The sequence below is a fragment of the Orycteropus afer genome, unplaced genomic scaffold (assembly GCF_000298275.1).
Source record: "Orycteropus afer afer isolate SDZICR_OR568_19922 unplaced genomic scaffold, OryAfe1.0 scaffold00042, whole genome shotgun sequence".
In the NCBI taxonomy this organism is placed as follows: domain Eukaryota; kingdom Metazoa; phylum Chordata; class Mammalia; order Tubulidentata; family Orycteropodidae; genus Orycteropus; species Orycteropus afer.
Window position 1 is genome coordinate 4874139 of NW_006921629.1, and position 20788 is coordinate 4894926.

At 34.7% G+C, this 20788-nt stretch overlaps 1 protein-coding gene across 1 annotated transcript in view; it reads right to left on the reverse strand.

The window, feature by feature from the left end:
• NF1 (neurofibromin 1) overlaps positions 1-20788 on the reverse strand; it is a 388569-nt gene that overhangs the window by 201783 nt on the left and 165998 nt on the right. The window contains exons 6-12 of the mRNA XM_007937345.2: positions 19834-19901; positions 19507-19582; positions 18686-18843; positions 10088-10261; positions 9493-9615; positions 9186-9260; positions 3296-3427 (exon numbers count right to left, since the gene is read on the reverse strand). Coding sequence (XP_007935536.1) covers positions 3296-3427; positions 9186-9260; positions 9493-9615; positions 10088-10261; positions 18686-18843; positions 19507-19582; positions 19834-19901 — 806 coding nt within the window. The remainder of the gene's footprint in view (positions 1-3295; positions 3428-9185; positions 9261-9492; positions 9616-10087; positions 10262-18685; positions 18844-19506; positions 19583-19833; positions 19902-20788) is intronic.

A 20788-nucleotide genomic window follows, 5' to 3' on the forward strand; every position in this document is an offset into this window, starting at 1 on the left:
CTGTGTTAATTGGTTTCCCTTTTCTTTGTTGAAGAGCGTTCGTGCAGTCCTTCTGCCTAGTCCGCCATCTTGCCGGAACTCCCCCAGACTGAACTTCTTGATTACTACTTCTGCAGCAAACCAAAGGCTCAGGTTTATTGAGTAAAAATAAAAGTTCTGAACCATCTGAGGCAATGCTAATGAGAGACGTACCAGGTAATGCAATCATTCTTAAGCGGGATGGTTTTTGCCCCCCCAGAGGACATTTTGACATGTCTGGAAAAATTTTTGGTTGTCATGAGTAGGGGTGGAAGGGTAGTAACTGGCATCTAGTGAGAGAGGTCTGAGACGCTGCTAAACATTCTATAATACACAACACAGCCCCCTACAACAAAGAATTTTCTAGTCCAAGACAACATAGTACAAAAGTTGAAAAATTCTGATGTAATATCTATAAGCTATTTATTATGTATATTTATTTGTCTGTTTCCAGACTTTATGGCCACCCTGCAGCAAGGTCTTCTTTCAAGCAAAAGCCAGAAGAGTAGATTTCCTGTGAGGGCGAGTGTAGTGACTGTTTAGCTCATCATGTTTCCCTGGCATTAGCAGTGCACAAAGCACATAGGGGAGCACAGTACTTCCGTATTTGTTCTCTAACTGTTCACGTACCAGGTTTATGAGGGGGAGAGAGTCACCCTAAGGAGCAGTCCAAATTCTAAAATTTTATTTCTAAAAATTTCCTATTTAATTTGCTAATTATTTCCGTGAAGAGATTATTAGCTAGAAATCTATCCTTCAGCCATTATGCAAAAATACACCATACATTCAAAATTTCATACATATATAACACAAATATAAATAGTTTAACACTGATTTTTTAAATGAAATATATTCTGGTATTTTCAGAAAATAGAGATAAAATACAATTTTTTATTATAAACGTCCTTGGACCAAAAGAGGCAATTCTCTCTAGTTATAGCTTTTATGAAATAATGATCAGTACAGTATAGTGCATGAAGGTGCACTGGTGGCACAGTGCCTAAGACATGTGACTGCTAACCAGAAAGTTGGTGGTTCAAACCTACCAGTTGCTCCACAGAAGGAAGATGGGGCATTCTACTTCTGTTAAGATTTACACCCTTGGAAACCCAACAGGGGTTGCTATGAGTTGGGATCAACTGGATGGCAGTAAATTTGGTTTTTGGAGTATAGTACGTAGCTCCTAGAAACTGCTGATAACCAAGGCTAAGAAGTGAAATAACTTCTAAATGTAGGAAACATTTTAAGACTATCAATCAGATTTTTTTTCCTCTGTTCAAAAGAATAATTTTCATTTTATTTCAGTCCTTAAGCATAGAAAATTAAATTATTCACAGCTGGTAAAATGGATTTAAAAAATAAATAAGAAGTGAAATTAACTTTCTATCAATTCCTATTAATAGAGACTATTAATTTTCTACCAGAAGAGGTGTTGTTGCTTGTGTGTGCCACTGAGTTGATTCCAACTCATAGAAGCCCTACAGGACAGAACAGACTGCCTCACACACTGTCATCTTTATGAGAGCAGACTGCAGGTCTTTTCTCCCGTGAAGCCACTGGTAGATTCGAACTGCTGAAATTTCAGCTACCAGCCAAGTGCTTGCTTAACCATCGTGCCACCAGGTCTCCCAAAAGAGGCAATAAACGTTAAAAAAAAAAAAAAAGTCAAGTATAGTTCTAACTTCTCAAAAGATATGTCAAATGAGTAAGTTGGTCAATAATTTTTAAATGATGTCATTTTCTAAATTTTTAAAAAGTGACTATTAAATAACATTTAAATAGGTAATATTTCACCTCAAATTAAATTATACCTGAACTGAGTTGTTTTATCAACTTTAAAAAAAATCAAGTACTTAGCATTTCAAAATGTCAACTAAAAAATAATCTTGCATTTAAAGATTTAGTAAAATATCACTGCCATGTTATTTTGGCCATAGGTCTGTTAAGCTAAATAATCTCAAAATATATGTGTTAGCTAACCTCTCTATTTCAACATCTAAAATAAACAATCCTTGGAAACTATTTCTCACAACCAGGGAGGAGTGAACCACAACTGTCTAAAACCAAGATTTTATTTGATGATGGAAACTTAGAAAAAGAGAAGCATGACAGAGAGAAAGCTGTTTAAATCATCCTTTAAGTGTGAAATGGATAACTTACTAGATAAAACCAATAGGTGAAGGCATGTCACAGTTTCATTTGAAAGGGTATGATGTGACTATAATGGTAACTATACACAGAAAAGTCAAAGAAACAAAGGACTTTTCTGACGTAGCTCTGGTGGCATAGTGCCTAAGGCATTTGACTGCTAACCAGAAGGCTGGCAGTTCAAACCCATGAGCCACTCCTCGGAAGAAAGATTGGGCAATCTACTTCTGAGGTGATCCTGCCTTGGAAACCAAAGGAGGGGTCACTATGAGTCAGATCCAACTGAAGGCAGTGAGTTGTTTTCATTGTTGTTACAATGAGTCATACTTACAGCCACAGAAGCCCATTGCCATGCTAAACAGTGACTGGTTGGAATCTGATCGTGTGAACAATAACAGCCAAGAAGAAGCAAAGGACAAAGTACCGCCAATCAATATCAAGAGTTGTCATGTATAATATACCAGCTATACAGAATTATCAAGAAATGACTCATAGAGTCCTGTAATTGTCTGCTAAATTGGTTCCATATGAGTTTTAAAATTCTATATAAGTAATAATCTGTTACAATACCTAATTTGAAAAGTGTTATGTACACTTAAACATAGTGAAACTTCAATGTCAAAGTACCTACCATTTAAAAATGCTCAAAGCACATTTGCTATAACATAAAATATTTCTATTTTAAATAAAACATTTAAGATTGTATTTTTTACATCTATTTCCTATGTGTAATATTTAATATCCAATGAGTAAAATATGTATTCATAGGAATATTCACTCTAACCCAAGAGTTAGCTTCCATTACTTATCTAAAAGGTGAGGAGTTAATCAAAATATTCTAGTTCATAAAGAAAAAAAGAAAAAAGAACTTAAAAAAAAAAAAAAAAAAAAGTAATTTTAATACCCGAGTGAGAAAATTTATCTAAAAAACGTAAGCTCAGCTCACTGATATAGCGGAATACATATATTGTATTTCAACATACAACATACTCCAATATTTATTTAAAAAAAAAAAAAAGAAGAAGAACTTGTTTGATTTTCTAAAACAAGCAGAAGAGCAGGAATGGGATGAAGACACTGAAAGCGCACTAGGCAGAAGGCAGCACTCAAAACTCATGATTAATCTTACCGGTGCCATCCGTATTGCTGGGTGTGTTCCACAACCCTGCACGGCTTTATGAAGCGTTTCACCAAACATATTTCGAAGTTCAACTGAGTGACAATACACAGCATCAATCTTAGGCCACCAATCCAATGCAGACTGGAGAAAAATGGAAAGATCATAAGGAAGGAACAGTACAGATCTGTAAGAGCTACATGCTCTGGTTATGACTGTGGGTTTAAGTTTTATCCTTTTGTCAGAAAATTTATAAGACCATGCAAACACACGTGATAATTTCCAAAGTCTTCCATTAATATCTTTAAATTGACAAACCATATTTTTATTTTATAATAATAATAATGAGCATGAGACAAACAGCTCACTTCATGAACATGGGCATATATGAGACCGCTTTTCTTACTGATAAGCTAATGAATCTGAAAAACAAAGTCTTTGGAGAGCTAATTAGTAGCCAATCTTTTTCTTTTTTTAAGTGTAATGTTTTATATATTTCAGGTATACGTATACATATAGCATATATTTTCCCAGGTAAGAATGCTGTTATCAAAGCTTTAAAAGAGATTAGTGGTTCAACACAATGTTCAAGGAATATGTGGCAAACTATTACTTATATGCTTAAAAACAATAATAATTACAACATGAAATTAGTAAATGAAATAAAGCTATTAGTAAATCTATAATCTTAAATTGATATACAATGATGGCACAATACATGGAAGACTAACAATTACCATAAACAAAGACAAACTGATCCTAGTAAAATATTTTTCAAAGATACTTATTTCAAAATAAAGATTTTTCTATCTCCATTTTATCTGCTCAGCTTTGATATCTGCTCTTTTGTGCCTATTTTATTTGAAAGTGTAACTTTTTCTTTAAAAAGAATGAATTAATATATTATGAAAAAATGTTAATTATGAAAATCACTAAACCTATAAAGTTTGGTGATCAGTTACTGCAAAAATGATTGGATGAGTTTTCACTAAAATATGTAAAGTATGCTTGGAATTGGATAACTTAAAATACAGGCTTCCAATTTATACTATCCCTGCTATACGAAACAGCTGAAAGAATGGAAATATTCAAATTGTTATGTTGTTATGTGCCGTCGAGTCGGCCCCAACTCATAGTGACCCCTCCTTGGGTTTCCGAGGCAGTATCACTACGGAAGTAGGATTGCCCAACCGTCCTTCCGAGGAGTGGCTGGTGGGTTTGAACCGCCAGCCGTCTGGTTAGCAGGCAAGTGTCTTAGCCACTATGCTACCAGAGCTCCTAATATTCAAATAGTAGATGAAAATTAAGAGGGGACTGAATAAGTTCTCACCCTACTCCCAGGTTCCTTCTTATTCAAGAGCAAGTTGGTTAAATTCTCAACAGTTAATTTCTTCACACCTAATTCTCATAATATTTTGAGTAGCATTAAGTTATATTACCATAACCCAACATTTTGATATTATAAACTCTATTTACTAGATAGTAAAATATAAACCATATAAAATATACATTTATGGTACATAAACTGAATACTGAACCCCAACAGAAAGGGATCCTAAAGCTGTGAGGGAAGAAATATGTTTTGGGGATAGTAACATTATTTACGGTCTTCCTTAAACTTTTACTCTACCTAACAAATTTCTAACAAATGATACATTTTTAGTTTGTTTATATAATTGATTCAAACCTTGGGCAATTTAGTCACCTGACTTTCTCAAGAAACTAATACAAATTGATTTCTATATATTTATTGTTTCTTTACAGCTTGTATCAACAGCTTAAAATAACACAGAGTTGAATAATCATAAAGTACATTGTGAAAGGGTTTACCTGTAAATCCTGTAATATTTTGTCAGAAGCGAATTAAAGTGGCATAGTGCCTAAGGCATTTGACTGCTAACCAGAAGGCTGCTGGTTCAAACCCACCAGCCACTCCTTGGAAAGAAGACTGGGCAATCTATTTCTATAGTGAAACCGCCTTGGAAACCCAAGAAGGGGTTGCTATGAGTCAGATCTGACTTGACAGCAGTGATTCTGTTTTTCTTTTTTTTTCTTGATATGCATCCCATATAATATCTTATCCAAATTATAGTGTCACTTTCATGCTGTATTGTGGTATCAGGCCAAACTTATAAAATCTTTTTTAGATTTACTATTTTATATCAAGTAATTGGTAAAAATTTTAGTATATTACTGTTCTTTTTGAGCAGTTATCAAACATGTCCTTTTGGAAACTAAAGTACATGTGTTTCTTTTGCCTTTGAAAACACTGTTTTTTCCAACAAATGAGCATAAGTAAACAATATGAGCAAACACTGGACAATTTAAGGGAATTTTAAATAAATTTTCAAATGCCTCAGAAACAACTCCTTCAATTAAAACCTCTCAGTGGAAACAGATCATCTGATTCTCAATATGTGAGCTATCCATAAGTACACGCAATAAACTGCTATACGTAAAAATAGAACACTAAGTACTATACCAACCATAGTGTGTACTAGTGATCGCTAAGATAGTTGGCTCATAGATATGTATGCTAGTTTTTAACTTCTCAGTGATAACATATCTAATTTAATCTAAAGGAAGTCCATCAAGATTAATTACATAACACAGTTTTGATAACTATAATTTCTCTCTCATATATGCCATAATAAAAAAAGTTGACAGTATTATAATTACTACTTTAGAAACTGCAAAAAACCTGCATTATGATAAAATTAAAATAGTAAACAGACTTTAAGATTTCCTAAGAAGAAACAGTGGAATATTCTAGATCTAAACACAGTACTTATAAATTAAGTATGTGTATGTTTCACAAAGTAAAATAAAACTCCAAATGGCACTACTACCTCTACAAAAACCCTTAAAACGTATCAGAAAGGCTTTTATTTTATTTGAGAACGTGATAATTTGAAACATCTGTGAACTGGCTAAAGAACAATGGAACAAGAGAACTTATGAGGTGTATTGAACCAAGAATCATGTAGAAGGAAATATAATACTATGAATGAATTTACGATTAGGAGTCCAACTACCCAAGAAAAATTTCATACATCATAATAACTGTCTTCAGTTACTCTTTAATAGTCAATTCTGCAAATTTGCATATTTTATATCTGACATTTCAGTCAGAAAGTACTTCAGATTCAGTATCTACTAACCTCAAACCAGAGAGATGGAAAAAAAACTAACAAGAAATAATCTATAATGATAAAGTATCATTATATAAGGTATAACTTTAAAAGATTCTTTATAGACTCAATAAATTTGTGTTCCTGTATAAGTATCCTATTGAAAGAATAATGATATTTACTACTTTAAAATTCAGTCAATACCGTTTCTTTTAATAAAAATATATATTCATATTGACTTGACCTCTGATATAGACAAACTACATCTTCACACATGCAGTACTCATTTTAGTCTAGAAGGATGCACAATCACTTTCACCAGGTACACTGAGGCATGCATGAAGTAACACTCCAGGCATGCTTTAAACCCAGAAAGGAGCAGCTCAGCCACTTACAGCAGTGCCAAGTCCATGCTTGAAAGTGCTCTATATATTCAATTGTAGACAAAAATATTTTACAATTAAAGTAGCTAGCCACAGAGTATCAGAAAAATTACATACTTGGGTTTATTAAATACAAATTTTAAGCATTTCTATAAAACTAGTCGCTCTAATATATGGAATATCTTTAGTAGTATTAGCCAAAAGGGGAAAGAAAATAGTAACATATTATTTCTGAATTAACATATAAAACTGAGGAGGGAAAAATCATCCTTTTTTTTTTAATGGCCTTGAAAATGACAAACATCAAGGGTATAACGTTCTGGATCATTACCAACCAACCAGCTGTCACTGAGCTGACTTGCTCAAGGTGACCCCATGTGTTTCAGGGTAGAACAGGATTTCCAATGGCAGATTCCTTCTAAAGTACAGCACCAGGTCTGTCTTCTATCTTTGAGTGGACCTGAACTTCTAACTTTTTAAGTTAGCATCTGAGTATGTAACCATTTGCACCACCAAGAGATAACCCTTGCTCATTATACTGACGAAAACACAGCACTTTTAAAAAAAGTATTAATGCAGCTGTATCTTACCTATAATCATTAAACTTTCCGTTTTAGAACAAATAGTATTTAATGTTACTTCTATCCACAATTTAACCAGTTACAGTCAAAGGAGGGAGTTATTATTCCCTCGCAGGGAGTGTCTGGAAATGTATTTTTGATTGTTCATAATGATTAGGGACAGTAGGAATGCAGCACAACTGGCATGTAATGAAATGGGGACCAAGGACGCCAAATGTCCTTCAATATACAAGGCAGCTCTTCACGATGAAGAACTGCCCTGTCCAAAATGCTATTAGCAACCCAATGAGCAAAACTAAAAGTGTCACTAAAAAGCATTATCTATCATTATTCTCCACTTCACACTCTACCCACCCCCACCCCACACAGGAGTAGTTTAAAGAATATGTGGGCAGTGCTTGTTTTAATTCAGTACATGCAAGACAAAGAAGGACTTTTTTTTTTTTAAAAAACTCACCAGAGATATTCTTAAAATGGAATTTTATTATAAATAGGACAGATATACCTAAGCTTTCAAAGATTAAAGCCCTTTGGAGAAAGCACTGACCAATTTACATGTAAGTGTGACTATCCATAAATAGGTAACTGTGGAAGATAACACCTGAAAACCTTTAAAATTCAACTGTTCATAACCATAACAGAACTTTTAGAATCTACTTTTAAAGTCCAAACTGTAAACTTTTAAACTTTTAAAGTCCAAATCTGATTAGGTTTTACTATCTTTCTACCTAGAAACTCTGGCAGCGTATTGCCTAAAAAACTTGACTGCTAACCAGAAGGCTGGTGGTTCAAACCCACCAGCCACTCCTCGGAAGAAAGGTTGGCCAATCTACTTCCGTAGTGATACCACCTTGGAAACCCAAGGAGGGGTGGCTATGAGTCGGGTCCGACTCAACGGCACATAACAACAACATCAACAATGTTTCTACCTAATGCATCCAAGTCAGATTCAAAGGTTTCACAAACCCACTGCCATTGAGTCTATTTTGACTCATGTTACTCATTTTGTATGATACGTTTTTGTATCATGTGAACACCTCTTTGTAAGTGTGTTAATACTTTATTTTTTTTAAGGAGGACTGAAAAGTACAATCCAATACTGTCCTACCATTTTGTAAATGGACCATACTGGACTACAACATAAATACTACTACTTTTTAGCTAAAATAAGGAGCTGTGGTGATGCAGTGCCTAAGGCATTTAACTGCTAACCCAAAGGCTGGCAGTTCAAACCCAACAGCCACGCCGCACAAGGAAGACTGGGCAATCTACTTCTGTAAGGATTCACTGCCTCAGAAACCCAAAGGGGGTCGCTACGAGTCAGAATCAACTCAATGGCAATGAGTTTGGTTTTTAGTTTCTAGCTGAAACAGTAATGCGACAAGTCAAATTCTATTAAATGCTGGGAAAAGGCTAAGAGTAATGAAATAATAGGGAAAGTTCTTCGGGATGAAAATATTATTAGTGGCATTATTCTCAAGAGCTCTGGATCTAAATAAAGTGTGTTAGGTTTAATTTCTAAAAGATCTTATTACCCCTAACTCATACAATAAGGGCTCTCAGGTCAAGACTGAAATGAATCATACAATTCTTTATCATTTTACCAGATATAACCCCTTCTGAGAAATCTTCTAATACCATATATCTAAGTTCAAAACTTTGTTATAAACCAAGATCATATTTCTTTAAAGAGGGAGAGAGGGAAGGATGAAGGGATGGAAAAAAGAAGACAGGACAGAAAGAAGAGACAGGTAAAAAACATTTTTTTTTCCTCAAAAGTAATTTTAGCAATACCTTTTAGACTTACATTGGTGATAATTCGATGGAGTGAATTTACCAACACATAGTGAAATGTAGAAGGGGAATTCTGAGACAGGCAGATCTGTATAGAGAAAAAAAGTACATTATTTCTCTAAGAAAAACATTCCATAACATAAATGAAAGCAAAGGACAGCAAAAAGGCATGCTTTTTTAGAACAGAATAAATTTATTAAGGTCTTAAAATTAACTCTGAGAAATACTGATAAAAGTAATTATTCCTCTTTTCAGTCTTTTCACATTTACAAAGAACAACAGTATCAGTAAACATACCTGGATAAACACCATGCTCTTACCTTAAAATGTTGGTTGTTGTGAGGGCTTATTCGAAAGCAGGATACAAGGCAGTCAATCATTAGATCCACATCTGCAGGCTGACTGCCTCTTGAGAATGGTTTACTTGGATTAAAAAGTAAGTTCTGTAAAAATCCCAATAGAATATATGAAAGCCTTTAAACAGTCAGACTGTTGTTTTTTTCCCCTAACTAGTATTTATACATGTGATGTTCCACACATCATTCACAGATGGCAGTTACATTCAGTAGCCAGAAAAAGTACCAAACTATTATTGTGAGTCATCAGTCTAACAGAATTCTTACCACACCACACATGTGATTTCTCTCAGGACTGAATTTCCATATGATTGTAAATGTAAGTCTACTTATGCTAACTTAAGAAAAATGGAGAATTCTGTGTTTTTTAATATTCTAAGTCACTTTATTAAGGTTGATGAACACAGTAACAACAAAAGCAGGTCTTATGAACTTGAATTATCAAGTAAGACTCAGAACTTTAGTGTTAGCAATGATCTTAGACATAATACTGATAGTAAAAGTTAATTTTTCATTTAATTTTATTAAAATTTGTAGTAGTGAAATACTAACCACTTACCTTAAGATCAACCACCATAGACTGAACTAGTAAGAAAATGACAGAGTTGTCTTCCCAGTTGATATAAGTACTTGCTTTACACAGCTTGACACAAGCAATTGCAGCACTTTCTGTCAGCTGCCTGCTTCCTCCATGGCCAGCAAGTGCTTTTCGTAGGCTATCCAGAAACAACTTCTAGAGAATTCAAGCGCAGCAGTAAGACAGAATATAAAGTTTCTTAGACTTCAGATTTATCTAATAAAGTGCCAAACTATCAGCCACTACAAATTATATTTAAAAATATAATAACTGATGTATGTGTATGGTTTTCAATTTCATAATTTAAATGTTCCTCAAATTTGAAACCAGTGAATCTGTTCTCCACTTTTTTTGATGAATTACCAAAGAAACATTATAAACAGTCCTTGCCCACCAAGGCAGTTGACTTCTCCACATTCAAATCAGTTGATCACACTCTCTTTTTGAAAATTATATTTCAATCTTCAACATTATATACTGTCCTGGTTCTGGTTTATATCAAACTGTTCTACCCTTATCTAACGCTCCAGGCTATGTGCACCCCTCACCCTTCTAAATAACAATGCATTCAAACCTGTTTTGTTGCTCTAAATTCTGTTGCTCAAAATATTTATCCATTCTTGTGATCTCAAGCCTTCTCTGCAGCTCACTAACAAATCTTTAATTTTCTCCCCTTCACTATTCTCCTAAACTGAAATCTCAGATCTTTCCACCTTCAAATATTCTCAAAAAATATAACATGTCAAAATTTAAATTCATTATTTTCTCAGAACCATATTCCACTCTGGACTTCCCATTCATCAGCCAAAACACCAAGCTGCATGTCTCACCTCTAATTCCAAACTTTGGATCTTTCCTCATTGCCCAAAGGATAAAGTTTAAACACAAACTGACTCTCAGTATCATCCATAATTACCTGTACCTTCACCTTCATTTCTTATCACTGCCTGCAACAAACTTCCATTCTCTAGCTAACAAACTTTTTTGAACATACCTTCAACATTCCCACTCCCATGTCCTTGAGCATCCTGGCTTCAACAACACACTGCTGCCAATCTAAATGTTCTTAGTACTTCAAGTTCAACTAAAGTTCTACACCTCTTCCAAAAATTCTCATCACCCAAATGCCATCTGAATTCACAAAGAACATCTAACCTGTACTATTCACTCAATAAACATGTACTCTTGGTATGTAATTATTCATCCATAAAAAAATAAATGGAACTCTAAAGCAACAGCAGCCTAACTCATTCTTGACTCCTCTAGTCTATTCTTCTCTTATTTCCCAGAGCCCACGTTCACTTCTTGTTCCTAAAGTCATAGCTATACTGTATTTCCCAGCTATTTTGCTGTTAGATGTGGCCATGTAACTAAGTTCTAGCCAATGGAATATGAATGAAAGTGATACAACCATTTCTGGGCCTGGCCTAGAAAAACCTCCTACATGCTTTCCTATGATCATTTTCCCTTCTAATTCAAAGAATGAAGACAACCCTCCTAGAAGCCACATGTTGAAGATGGGGGGCCTTTGCAAGCCAAGATCCTAAACCACAAAGAGGAGGGCAGTCCTACAAACTTTTCAGTCAGCTGCTCAATACTATCTCATACACACAACAAAGTTCTATTGTGTTAGAGCCATTATGCTAGTTAACCTAATCAATGCAATAAAACAACTGTAGCAACCCCAGAAACTGAAGAAGAGAAGGACTTCTCTTACATGGGTTATAGTCTAGGATGGTGTAAATGAAAGAACGAGCTGATGTACTTCAAGTTCCAATTATTTTTTATTTATTTCTTCACTTGCTTTATAGTAAGGAGAAAAGAGTGACTACCAAAGCCTGGGAGGAGACTTGTCACATGCAAGAACTAGGAGCAAAGTACACTGGCTATCTGTGGGAGTCCAGTCAGCAAAACCAAGCAGTTCTCCACAGTGTACCAATAAGGGGACTACAACCCACACCAAACCCACTGCCATCAAGTCAATTTTGACTCACAGTGACCCTATAGGACAGACCAGAACTGTCCCATAGGGTTTCCCAGGCTCTAAGTCTTTACAGAAGCAGACTATCACATCTTTCTCCCATGGAGTGGCTTGGGGGTTTTCAAACTAATGACATTTTGGTTAGTAGCCAAAGGCTTAAAGCACGGTGCCACCAGAGCTCCTTCAATAGAGGGACTATCTCCAACCAACTCTAAGGTAGTCCAGAGAGCAGTCAAAGATTTACATAAAATTCTGTGCTCTCAAAAAGTATACATATTCTACTCTTATGACTATGGGAACACTTTTTTAAATGAAAACATACCACCATTTTCTAACCACAGTTAAACAGAAAATTTGAAATATAAAAAGATAACAAAGAAAACAAACAATTTAAAAACTATGAGAAACTCCTCTAAATCAAATGTGATATCACTGTTCAAGGTAAGAGAGAAATAAGAGATTAATTAGAAATTACAAAAATCTATGACTGTAGCTAAGAAGTACAATTCCACATCTTAAAGATACTTTTACGATTTTTTTAAAAAACAGGTAAACTAAGCCATTTCCCTTATGAAACTAAAATACAAATAAAGCTAAAATTAGTAAAACAGAAAATAGAAATGTTAGAAAACAGTCAAAAGGCTATTTTTTAAAGACCAATAAAAAAATACTAGCACACATGAATGAGGAAAACATGAGAAATATTAAAATAAAGAAAGTAATACATAAAGACACTGAAGCAAATAATTATAAGAGACTACAGCAATGTTACAAGGAGATCTGGTAATACAGTGTTTAGTTAAAGCATTTGACTGCTAACCAAAAGGTCAGTAGTTCAAACTCACCAGCCACTCCATGGAAGAAAGATGAGGCAGTTTGCCTCCATAAAGATTTATAGCCTTAGAAACCCAATGGGGGTCACTGTGAGTTAGAAATCAACTCAATGGCAGTGAGTTTGGTTTCTGGTTTATAGCAATGTTGTAAGGAAATACATTCCATACACACATATGAAGGAACTCTGGTGACATAACACGTAAGGCATTTGGCTGCTAACCAGAAGATCCATGGTTCAAACCCACCAACCACTCCTTGGGAGGAAGATTGGGCTTTCTACTTCTGTAAAGATTTACAGCCTTGGAAACCCAATGCAAGTCGTTACGAGTTAGAATCGAATCGTCTGGTGGCATAATGCCTAAGGCATTTGACTGCTAACCACAAGGCTGGCGGTTCTAACCCACCAGCCACTCCTCGAAAGGAAGACCGTGCAGTCTACTTCTGTAGAGATACTGTCTTGGAAACCCAAGGAAGGGTCAACTATGGGTTGGGACCAACTCGACAGCAGTGAGTGAAAGCACATCCTGGATAGAGCGGGAGAACAATGTGGAACAAAACTCAAAATCACACAAAAAAAGACCAGGTTTGCTGGTGTAATAGAGCCTGGTGAGACCGACCCCTAAGACTATGGCCCCTAGCCACCCTTCAGGTCTGGAACTGGCTCACTCCTGTGGCTTCCAGCCAAACAACAGATAGGCATATGGAGTGAACATTTACATCAGGCAATACACTCCTTGGAACAATAAATCATGGAAGAACAGAAGGGCAGTGTTTTCACAGGCAGACAGCTGGGGGGCAGGAATGCATGGGAGGGAAGGACACAGGGAAGAGGTAACTATGGGGAGGAAGTGGGAAGAGAGCTGTTATACTGTGGGGAATTGCAGTCAATGTCATGAAGCAAAATGTGTATGAACTGCTATATGGAAAACAAATTTGTTCTATAAACTTTCACCCGAATCACAATAAAAATTATTTAAAAAATATATATACATATATACATATATAGATATATATACACACACACACACACAGATATCTATATCTATAGATATAGATATATATGTATCTCCTAGCAAAAATAAACTGTCAAAAGTGACCTTAAAAGAGACAGAAAAATAGATCAATAAGCATAACAGAGCGCAAACAAAAGTGATCAATGATTTATCATCTTTTTTAACAGACAATAAACATACACGCTACTTTTAGAAACAGCCATAAGAAACGAGTAATAGTACTGGACTGGAGAGGGAAAATATAAAACTAAAGGGCAGAGATGAAAAGGAGGCTTACTATTCTTTCTCATGAACAGTGAAAATGTTCATCATGTTAATTTATTACTATTCTTCTGAAATCAGTAATAAGGTCAAAGAAAATCTTCAGAAAGGGTTTTAAGTGCTGATGATTTTATAATTCAGTTCTAATTTGATAATTTCTATTACTTAAATTATTCCAGATGTCTCTAAATATATTTTAGCTCTGAATTTAAAGTAAAAGTTTAAACAACAACATAAAAATTATCTGATCAGATATAATTTAGATCTTAAACCATCAGGGTTCTGAGCTCTTTAAGTTTGTTTTGTTTTTTTTTAAAGAACAGTAACTTAAATGCTCCATAATCAGGAATGAAAAATACGGTATATTCAAATGAAGGAACACTATGTAACAGTTATAGATAATTATAGATTAACAATGGTTCTCAAACTTTAGTGTACAATCTTGGAGGGCTTCTAAAACACAGACCTGATTCAGCAGGTCTATGGCTGGGTCTAAGAATTTGCATTTCTAGAAAGTCTCCAGATGACGCTGAGTGGCTGATCTGAAGAACACTCTTTGAGGACTATCAAACCAGGTATCTATTTATCTGACTATCTATATATCCCCCTCACTCTCCTGAAAATATAAAAACCAGACTGGAAGAATATACATATAACTCTATGTCTCTGAAGCAAAAAAGAAAATGGGACTAGTGGAATCAAAGATGTCTTTAGTTTTATTTGAAAAATTTTTTTTACAGAGAGTTTACACAAGTATTACTTATATAATTTGTAAAATCATCTATAAAGAAAAAAAAATATGAGCAATATATCAAAATATTAACAGGAGTATAGGTAACTGTTATCTTCCAAGGATTTCTAGTGGTATAGTGGCTACAGCATTTGGCTGCTAACTAGAAGGTCAGCGGTTCAAACCCATCAGCTGCTCCACAGGAGGAAGATGAGGCAATCTACATCAGTAAAGATTTACAGTCTTGGAAACCCAATGGAGTTCTCCATGAGTCAGAAATAACTCAATGGCAAGTGGGTTTGGGTTTTGGTTTTGTATATTTCAAATATTTCTGTTAAAAAAAATTATGCTCAAAATAACAGACTGGAAAAATATTTACAATAGACTAAAAGTAAAAGACTACTGCTCTTAATACACAAAAAGTCCAGCAAATTTAACAAAAGACTAGCAAACAACAGAAGAAAGTAGTTACAGAAAATGAACAGATATTTTACACACACAAAAAAAACATGTAAATGGCCAACAAATATATCAAATGATCTTGAATTCTCAAAGAGGAATAAAAATTAAAACCAGGTACTATTGACAGCCATTAACAGTGGTTATTGCAGAGGGAAGGTGACTTAGAAACTAAGGTGAGAATACATAAAACATAAATTTTCAAAAATCCAAAAAGATTTTAAAATGTAATTTTTTTGTAAGGAGAAAAATACTAGAGAAAAAGATAAAAGCATATTTCAAAAACCTCCAGGAGTGCCATATACAAGGTCACATATTGTATGATTCCGTTAACATGAAATGTCTACAATATAAATCCATATAGACAGAGGGCAGATTAGTGGTTGCCAGGCGGAGGGGGAATACGGGTCATGACTGCCAACAGGTATGGTGTTTCTTTTAGAGATGATAAAAATGTTCTGTAATTAGTAGCAATGATTGCACAACCACTGTATGGTACCTCTAAAGGATGAATTTTACAGATGCAAAGTATACTTCCATAAAAAAGCAACATAAAATCTTAGGGAACAAAATCTGACCAAAAAAGCTGTGAACGAGAAAGAACAAGACTGGGTGATGACATACAAATTTTAAACATGCAAAAAGCAAAAAGAATCCATAAACAAAGTTTAAAAAGAGAAACCAAGTAAAGAAAGCAGAAACACAGAGCCTACAAATCCATAAAACACAAGCAATTCAGTGGAAAAATAGGGAACTCACAAAAGATATTCAAATGGCCAACAGACATTTAAAAAGATGTAGCCCTAATTATTAAAACAAATTCACTTAAGCGCACTAATGAATTTAAGAGTACTAATGAATTTAAGTTGGAAGGAAGGCTGGGCAATCTACTTCCGTTGTGATACCACCTCAGAAACCCAAGGAGGGGTCGCTATGAGTCGGGTCTGACTCGACAGCACATAACAACAACAACAACAATGAACTTAAGAGTACCAATGACACAGAATGAGGGAAATCACTGCTGATATCAGATTGATGTTGGCTAAAAACAAAGAATACCAGAAAGACATTTACTTGTGTTTTATTGACTATGTAAAAGCATTAGACTATGGGATCATAACAAAGTATGGATAATACTGAGAAGTATGGGAATCCCAGAATACTTAATTGTGCTCATGAAGAACATAGACCAGAGGCTGTCTGTCATTCAAACAGAACAAGGGGATATTGCATGGTTTAAAATTAAGAAGGGAGTACATCAGGGTTGTAACCTTTCACCATACTTATTCAATCTGTATGCCAAGCAAATAATGCGAGAAGCTGGACTATATGAAGAATGTGGCATCAGGACTGGAGGAAGACTCGTTAACAGCCTGCAATATGCAGATAACACAAGCTTGCTTGGTCAAAGTGAAAATGACTTGAAGCACTTACTGATGAAGATTAAAGACTGCAGTCTAAAGTATGGATTATACCTCAACATAAAGAAAATGAAAATTCTCACAACTGGACCAATAAGGAGCATCACGAGAGACAGAGAAAAGATTGAAGTTGTCAAAGATTTCCTATTACTTGGATCCACAATCAACACCCATGGAAGCAACAGTCAAGAAATCAGACATATTGCACTGGGCAATAAAAACCTCTTTAAAGTGCTGAAGAGCAAAGATGTCTCTTTGAAGACTAAGATGTGCCTAACCCAAGCCATGGTATTTTCAATCGCCTCATATGCATATGAAAGCTGGACAATGAATAAGCAAGACCGAAGAACAATCGATGGTTTTGAACTGTGGTGTCCGTAAAGAACACTGACAAGACCATGGACTGCTAGCAGAACAAACAAATCTGTCCTGGAAGAAGTGCAGCTAGAATGCTCCTTGGAAGTGAGAATGACCACACTTCATCTCATCTACTATGGTCATGTTACTAGAAGGTCACTCCCTGGAGAAGGATATCATGCTTGGTAAAGTGGTGGGTCAACAAAAAAAGGGGAAGACCCTCAACAAGATGGACTGACACAGTGGCTGCAATGATGGGCTCAGGGATAGCAAGGATTGTGAGGCTGTCACAGGACCAGACAGTGTTTCACTCTGTTGTACACAGGGTCTCTATGAGTCAGAGCCAACTCAAAGGCACCTAACAACAATAATGAATTTATAGCAGCCTTCTAACTATGTTTATTCTTCTATTAAACACAAACTGGGGGTGGGAGGGGGGCTTATTCTAAAAGGCTTTTTTTTAAAAAAAAAAAAAACATCAAATAAAGTGTTTTTATAATGCAAAAGGTGGGACTTACATCTAGGTGAAGTACCATAATCAGGTTTACAAAGATTACCAAATTCACTTATTTTCTCATCAATACATAAGTTCTCTATCTAATATTTCTACAAAGTATTGAATCATCCAGCTGACTTTGAACATCTCCACCTATAAGTATGTCAGACAAGAACCCATTTAAAGTTTAGTTTGCTAAGAATATTTTCCCAAAAACTGTGGGGAAAAAAGGTATTAGCAAATAAACTTAATACTAAAATTAAAAAGAATATTAATAACTAGCTCATATTATTTAAAAATTAGATGAGCCCCTTAGAATTACCAGTTTTTATAGTTCTAATTTCAGTACAGATGGTATATACAGTAGTCTGCCTTCATGATAAAATGCTGTGAAAATTGTTCTGAAATACCTCAAGCAAGGTATTAGACAACTGCAGTAGCATAAAGTGAACCCATCTCTAATTACACAAAAATACTACACTATAACAGTGATAAAGTCTAGTCATGCAACCCTTCTAGTGCCTAGAAAAACTACTGTCAACACTAACAGAAGTATCATTTAGTCTTCTCTGTAAAAGAATGAAACTAAAGGATTGTTTCAAATCTTTAATCAATGAGTGGTATTATTGTTCTGCAAAATAAAATTACATATGAGTAGTTCTCTGCTCAGGCCAACAAACAAAGAGACCTAAAATTATGGTAATTAGAAATAAAACCAAAACCAAACTCACTGCCATCAGTCAATTCTGACTCACAGCAACCACCATTGGGTTTCCAAGGCTGTAAATCTTTACAGAAGCAGACTGCCTGATCTGTCTTCCACGGAGCAGCTGGTAGGTTTGAATCACTGACCTTTTGGTTAGCAGCCAAATGCCTTAACCACTGCACCACCAGAACCACTTACATTAGAAATGGTCCCCTGAAAAATACTATGCTTAAACAATGCTAAGCCTAAAGTAGTAAACACCTTAAGTAAAATAAAGTGCTTCACGTCTATACTGATTACAGAAATAATTTGCCTTCTTTACCTTATTCATGTTGTTTTCATCAACCACATCCTTGGATATATCCTGGATTATTTCTGGACACAAGATGAGAAGAATGATTTGTAGTGGCCAAACTGCTGCTTTACGTTTGGTGCTTTCAGCAAAACCATCCACCAAGTCAAACAGCTTTTCTGCACACTCTGTATGAAAAAGATAAATATTAATTGACATTATTAAATGAAAAAAAAAAAAAAAAAAAAAAAAAACCTCTGGCATTAAATTAAAAGCTATCCATACACCAAAAGCTACATTTTAAAAAGGTAAGTTTGGCCACACTACGCTTCTCTGCATCACTGAATCATCCTGGAAAATTCCGTATTTCAGAATGGCCAATAGAACGTTTAGCCCTGATGCACAGGGTGCGATGCTAAGTGCAATATACTCAAGCCACAAAGACTGGGCAGCTTCTGAAAGGGAATTACCAAAGTTCCCCAGGAATCTATATTTTCTGCCTTGCAGTTGTTTCCCAAGAACTCTTACACCACAGATAAGAATATTACTGTTTATACACATCTCCCTAATACAAAATAAAGTCTCAGCGCACAGAAAACTGCTTTCCTACAATAAAAGCCATCAAATAACCCAAATTTCAAACTTACTTATCTACTTCCTTAAAGGAAAGTAAAGGAGTTGGGTATAATTTAGAAATATGAGAGAAAAATACTACTTTCTTATTGACATTAATTGTTTGTAACTGGAGATGTAAAAGCCCCTTAATAAGCAATCAATTTGGAAAGTGATGTTTTTCCCTCATAATAACAGTTTAAAAGACAAAAAGAAAAAAAAATCACTCTCATCCTTACCAGCCATATCAGTCTGTGGAATCTGGTATAATTTTGTAAATTCATCTGGATAATTTTCTACCCAGTTCCAAAACGCCTACAAATAACAAAATACATGTTTCTATAAGAAAACAGTGATTTATTTCTCAACCTAGTAAAAAAAATGCAACAAGGCATTTATATCACACAGTTCTAGTTTCTTCAAGAACACTGTGATTTATTCATCCTACAAAATTTTAATGCTAAATTACACTCAAGTCATGATTCTTTTGTTTCAAAATTCTAAAAGCAGCAAAAGTTACAGGCAAAAATTAACAAAAGTATAATACCAAAGAGGTGTTAATTTACCTTTTCCAAACTATTTATAACTGCTAACTGGGCAACTTTCTTTAGGGCTTTAAATTTAAATGCTGTTTCTGGAAAGAAATAACATTTTTAAAATTAGTTTTAGATAAATAATTTATCACAAATACAGTTCAGAGCACTAGCAAAACTAACTTTCCTTTCACATGTAAACTTTTATTCCAGCATTATTTGTAGACAATGTAAAGACAATATAAACCACAAAACTCAGTAGATAAGAGTTCTGCCTGATAAACACGAACTCAATAAAAAGTAAATATTCCTTAAACTTCAAACAAAGGTTACTGTGAGGATTTTTTTCCTTCTATTCTATTTTTAGTATCTTTTTTTAAATTATAAAACACATGGTCATTGTAGAACATTAAAAAAATACACAAAAGTCTAAGGAAAATTTAAAAACTCATCCATAATATTACCATTCAGAGACAACCAGAGTGGACAGTTTGGTGAATTTTCTTCCTTTTCTTATACATGTAAAAGACAAATATATTTAATATAACTGAGATCATATACTCTATATGAATCTTTTGTTTTCACACAAAATAGCATCCCTATCATTTAAAATTATTTAAAATTTTTCCCTATCATTTAAAATCTTTCATACATGTATTTGATGGCTGTACATACAATAGTAACTATTATATGAACAATTACAAGATACCACGTATTTTCAATATAACATAATTAATTCCTTCAACAATTCTGAGAGTTTCAATGCTTTCAGAATATTTCAGATGAGCAAACTGGTATGTCTGAAGATACAGATCTCATTACTGTTGAGCTGGGCTTTAAAGTCATGGTTTTTTCAGTGTGCTTTAATGTCTCGCAGAATATTTAAGTCATTAAATGGGAGCTCTGGTAGCATAGTGGCTAAGACACTTGCCTGCTAACCAGACGGCTGGCGGTTCAAACCCACCAGCCACTCCTCGGAAGGAAGGTT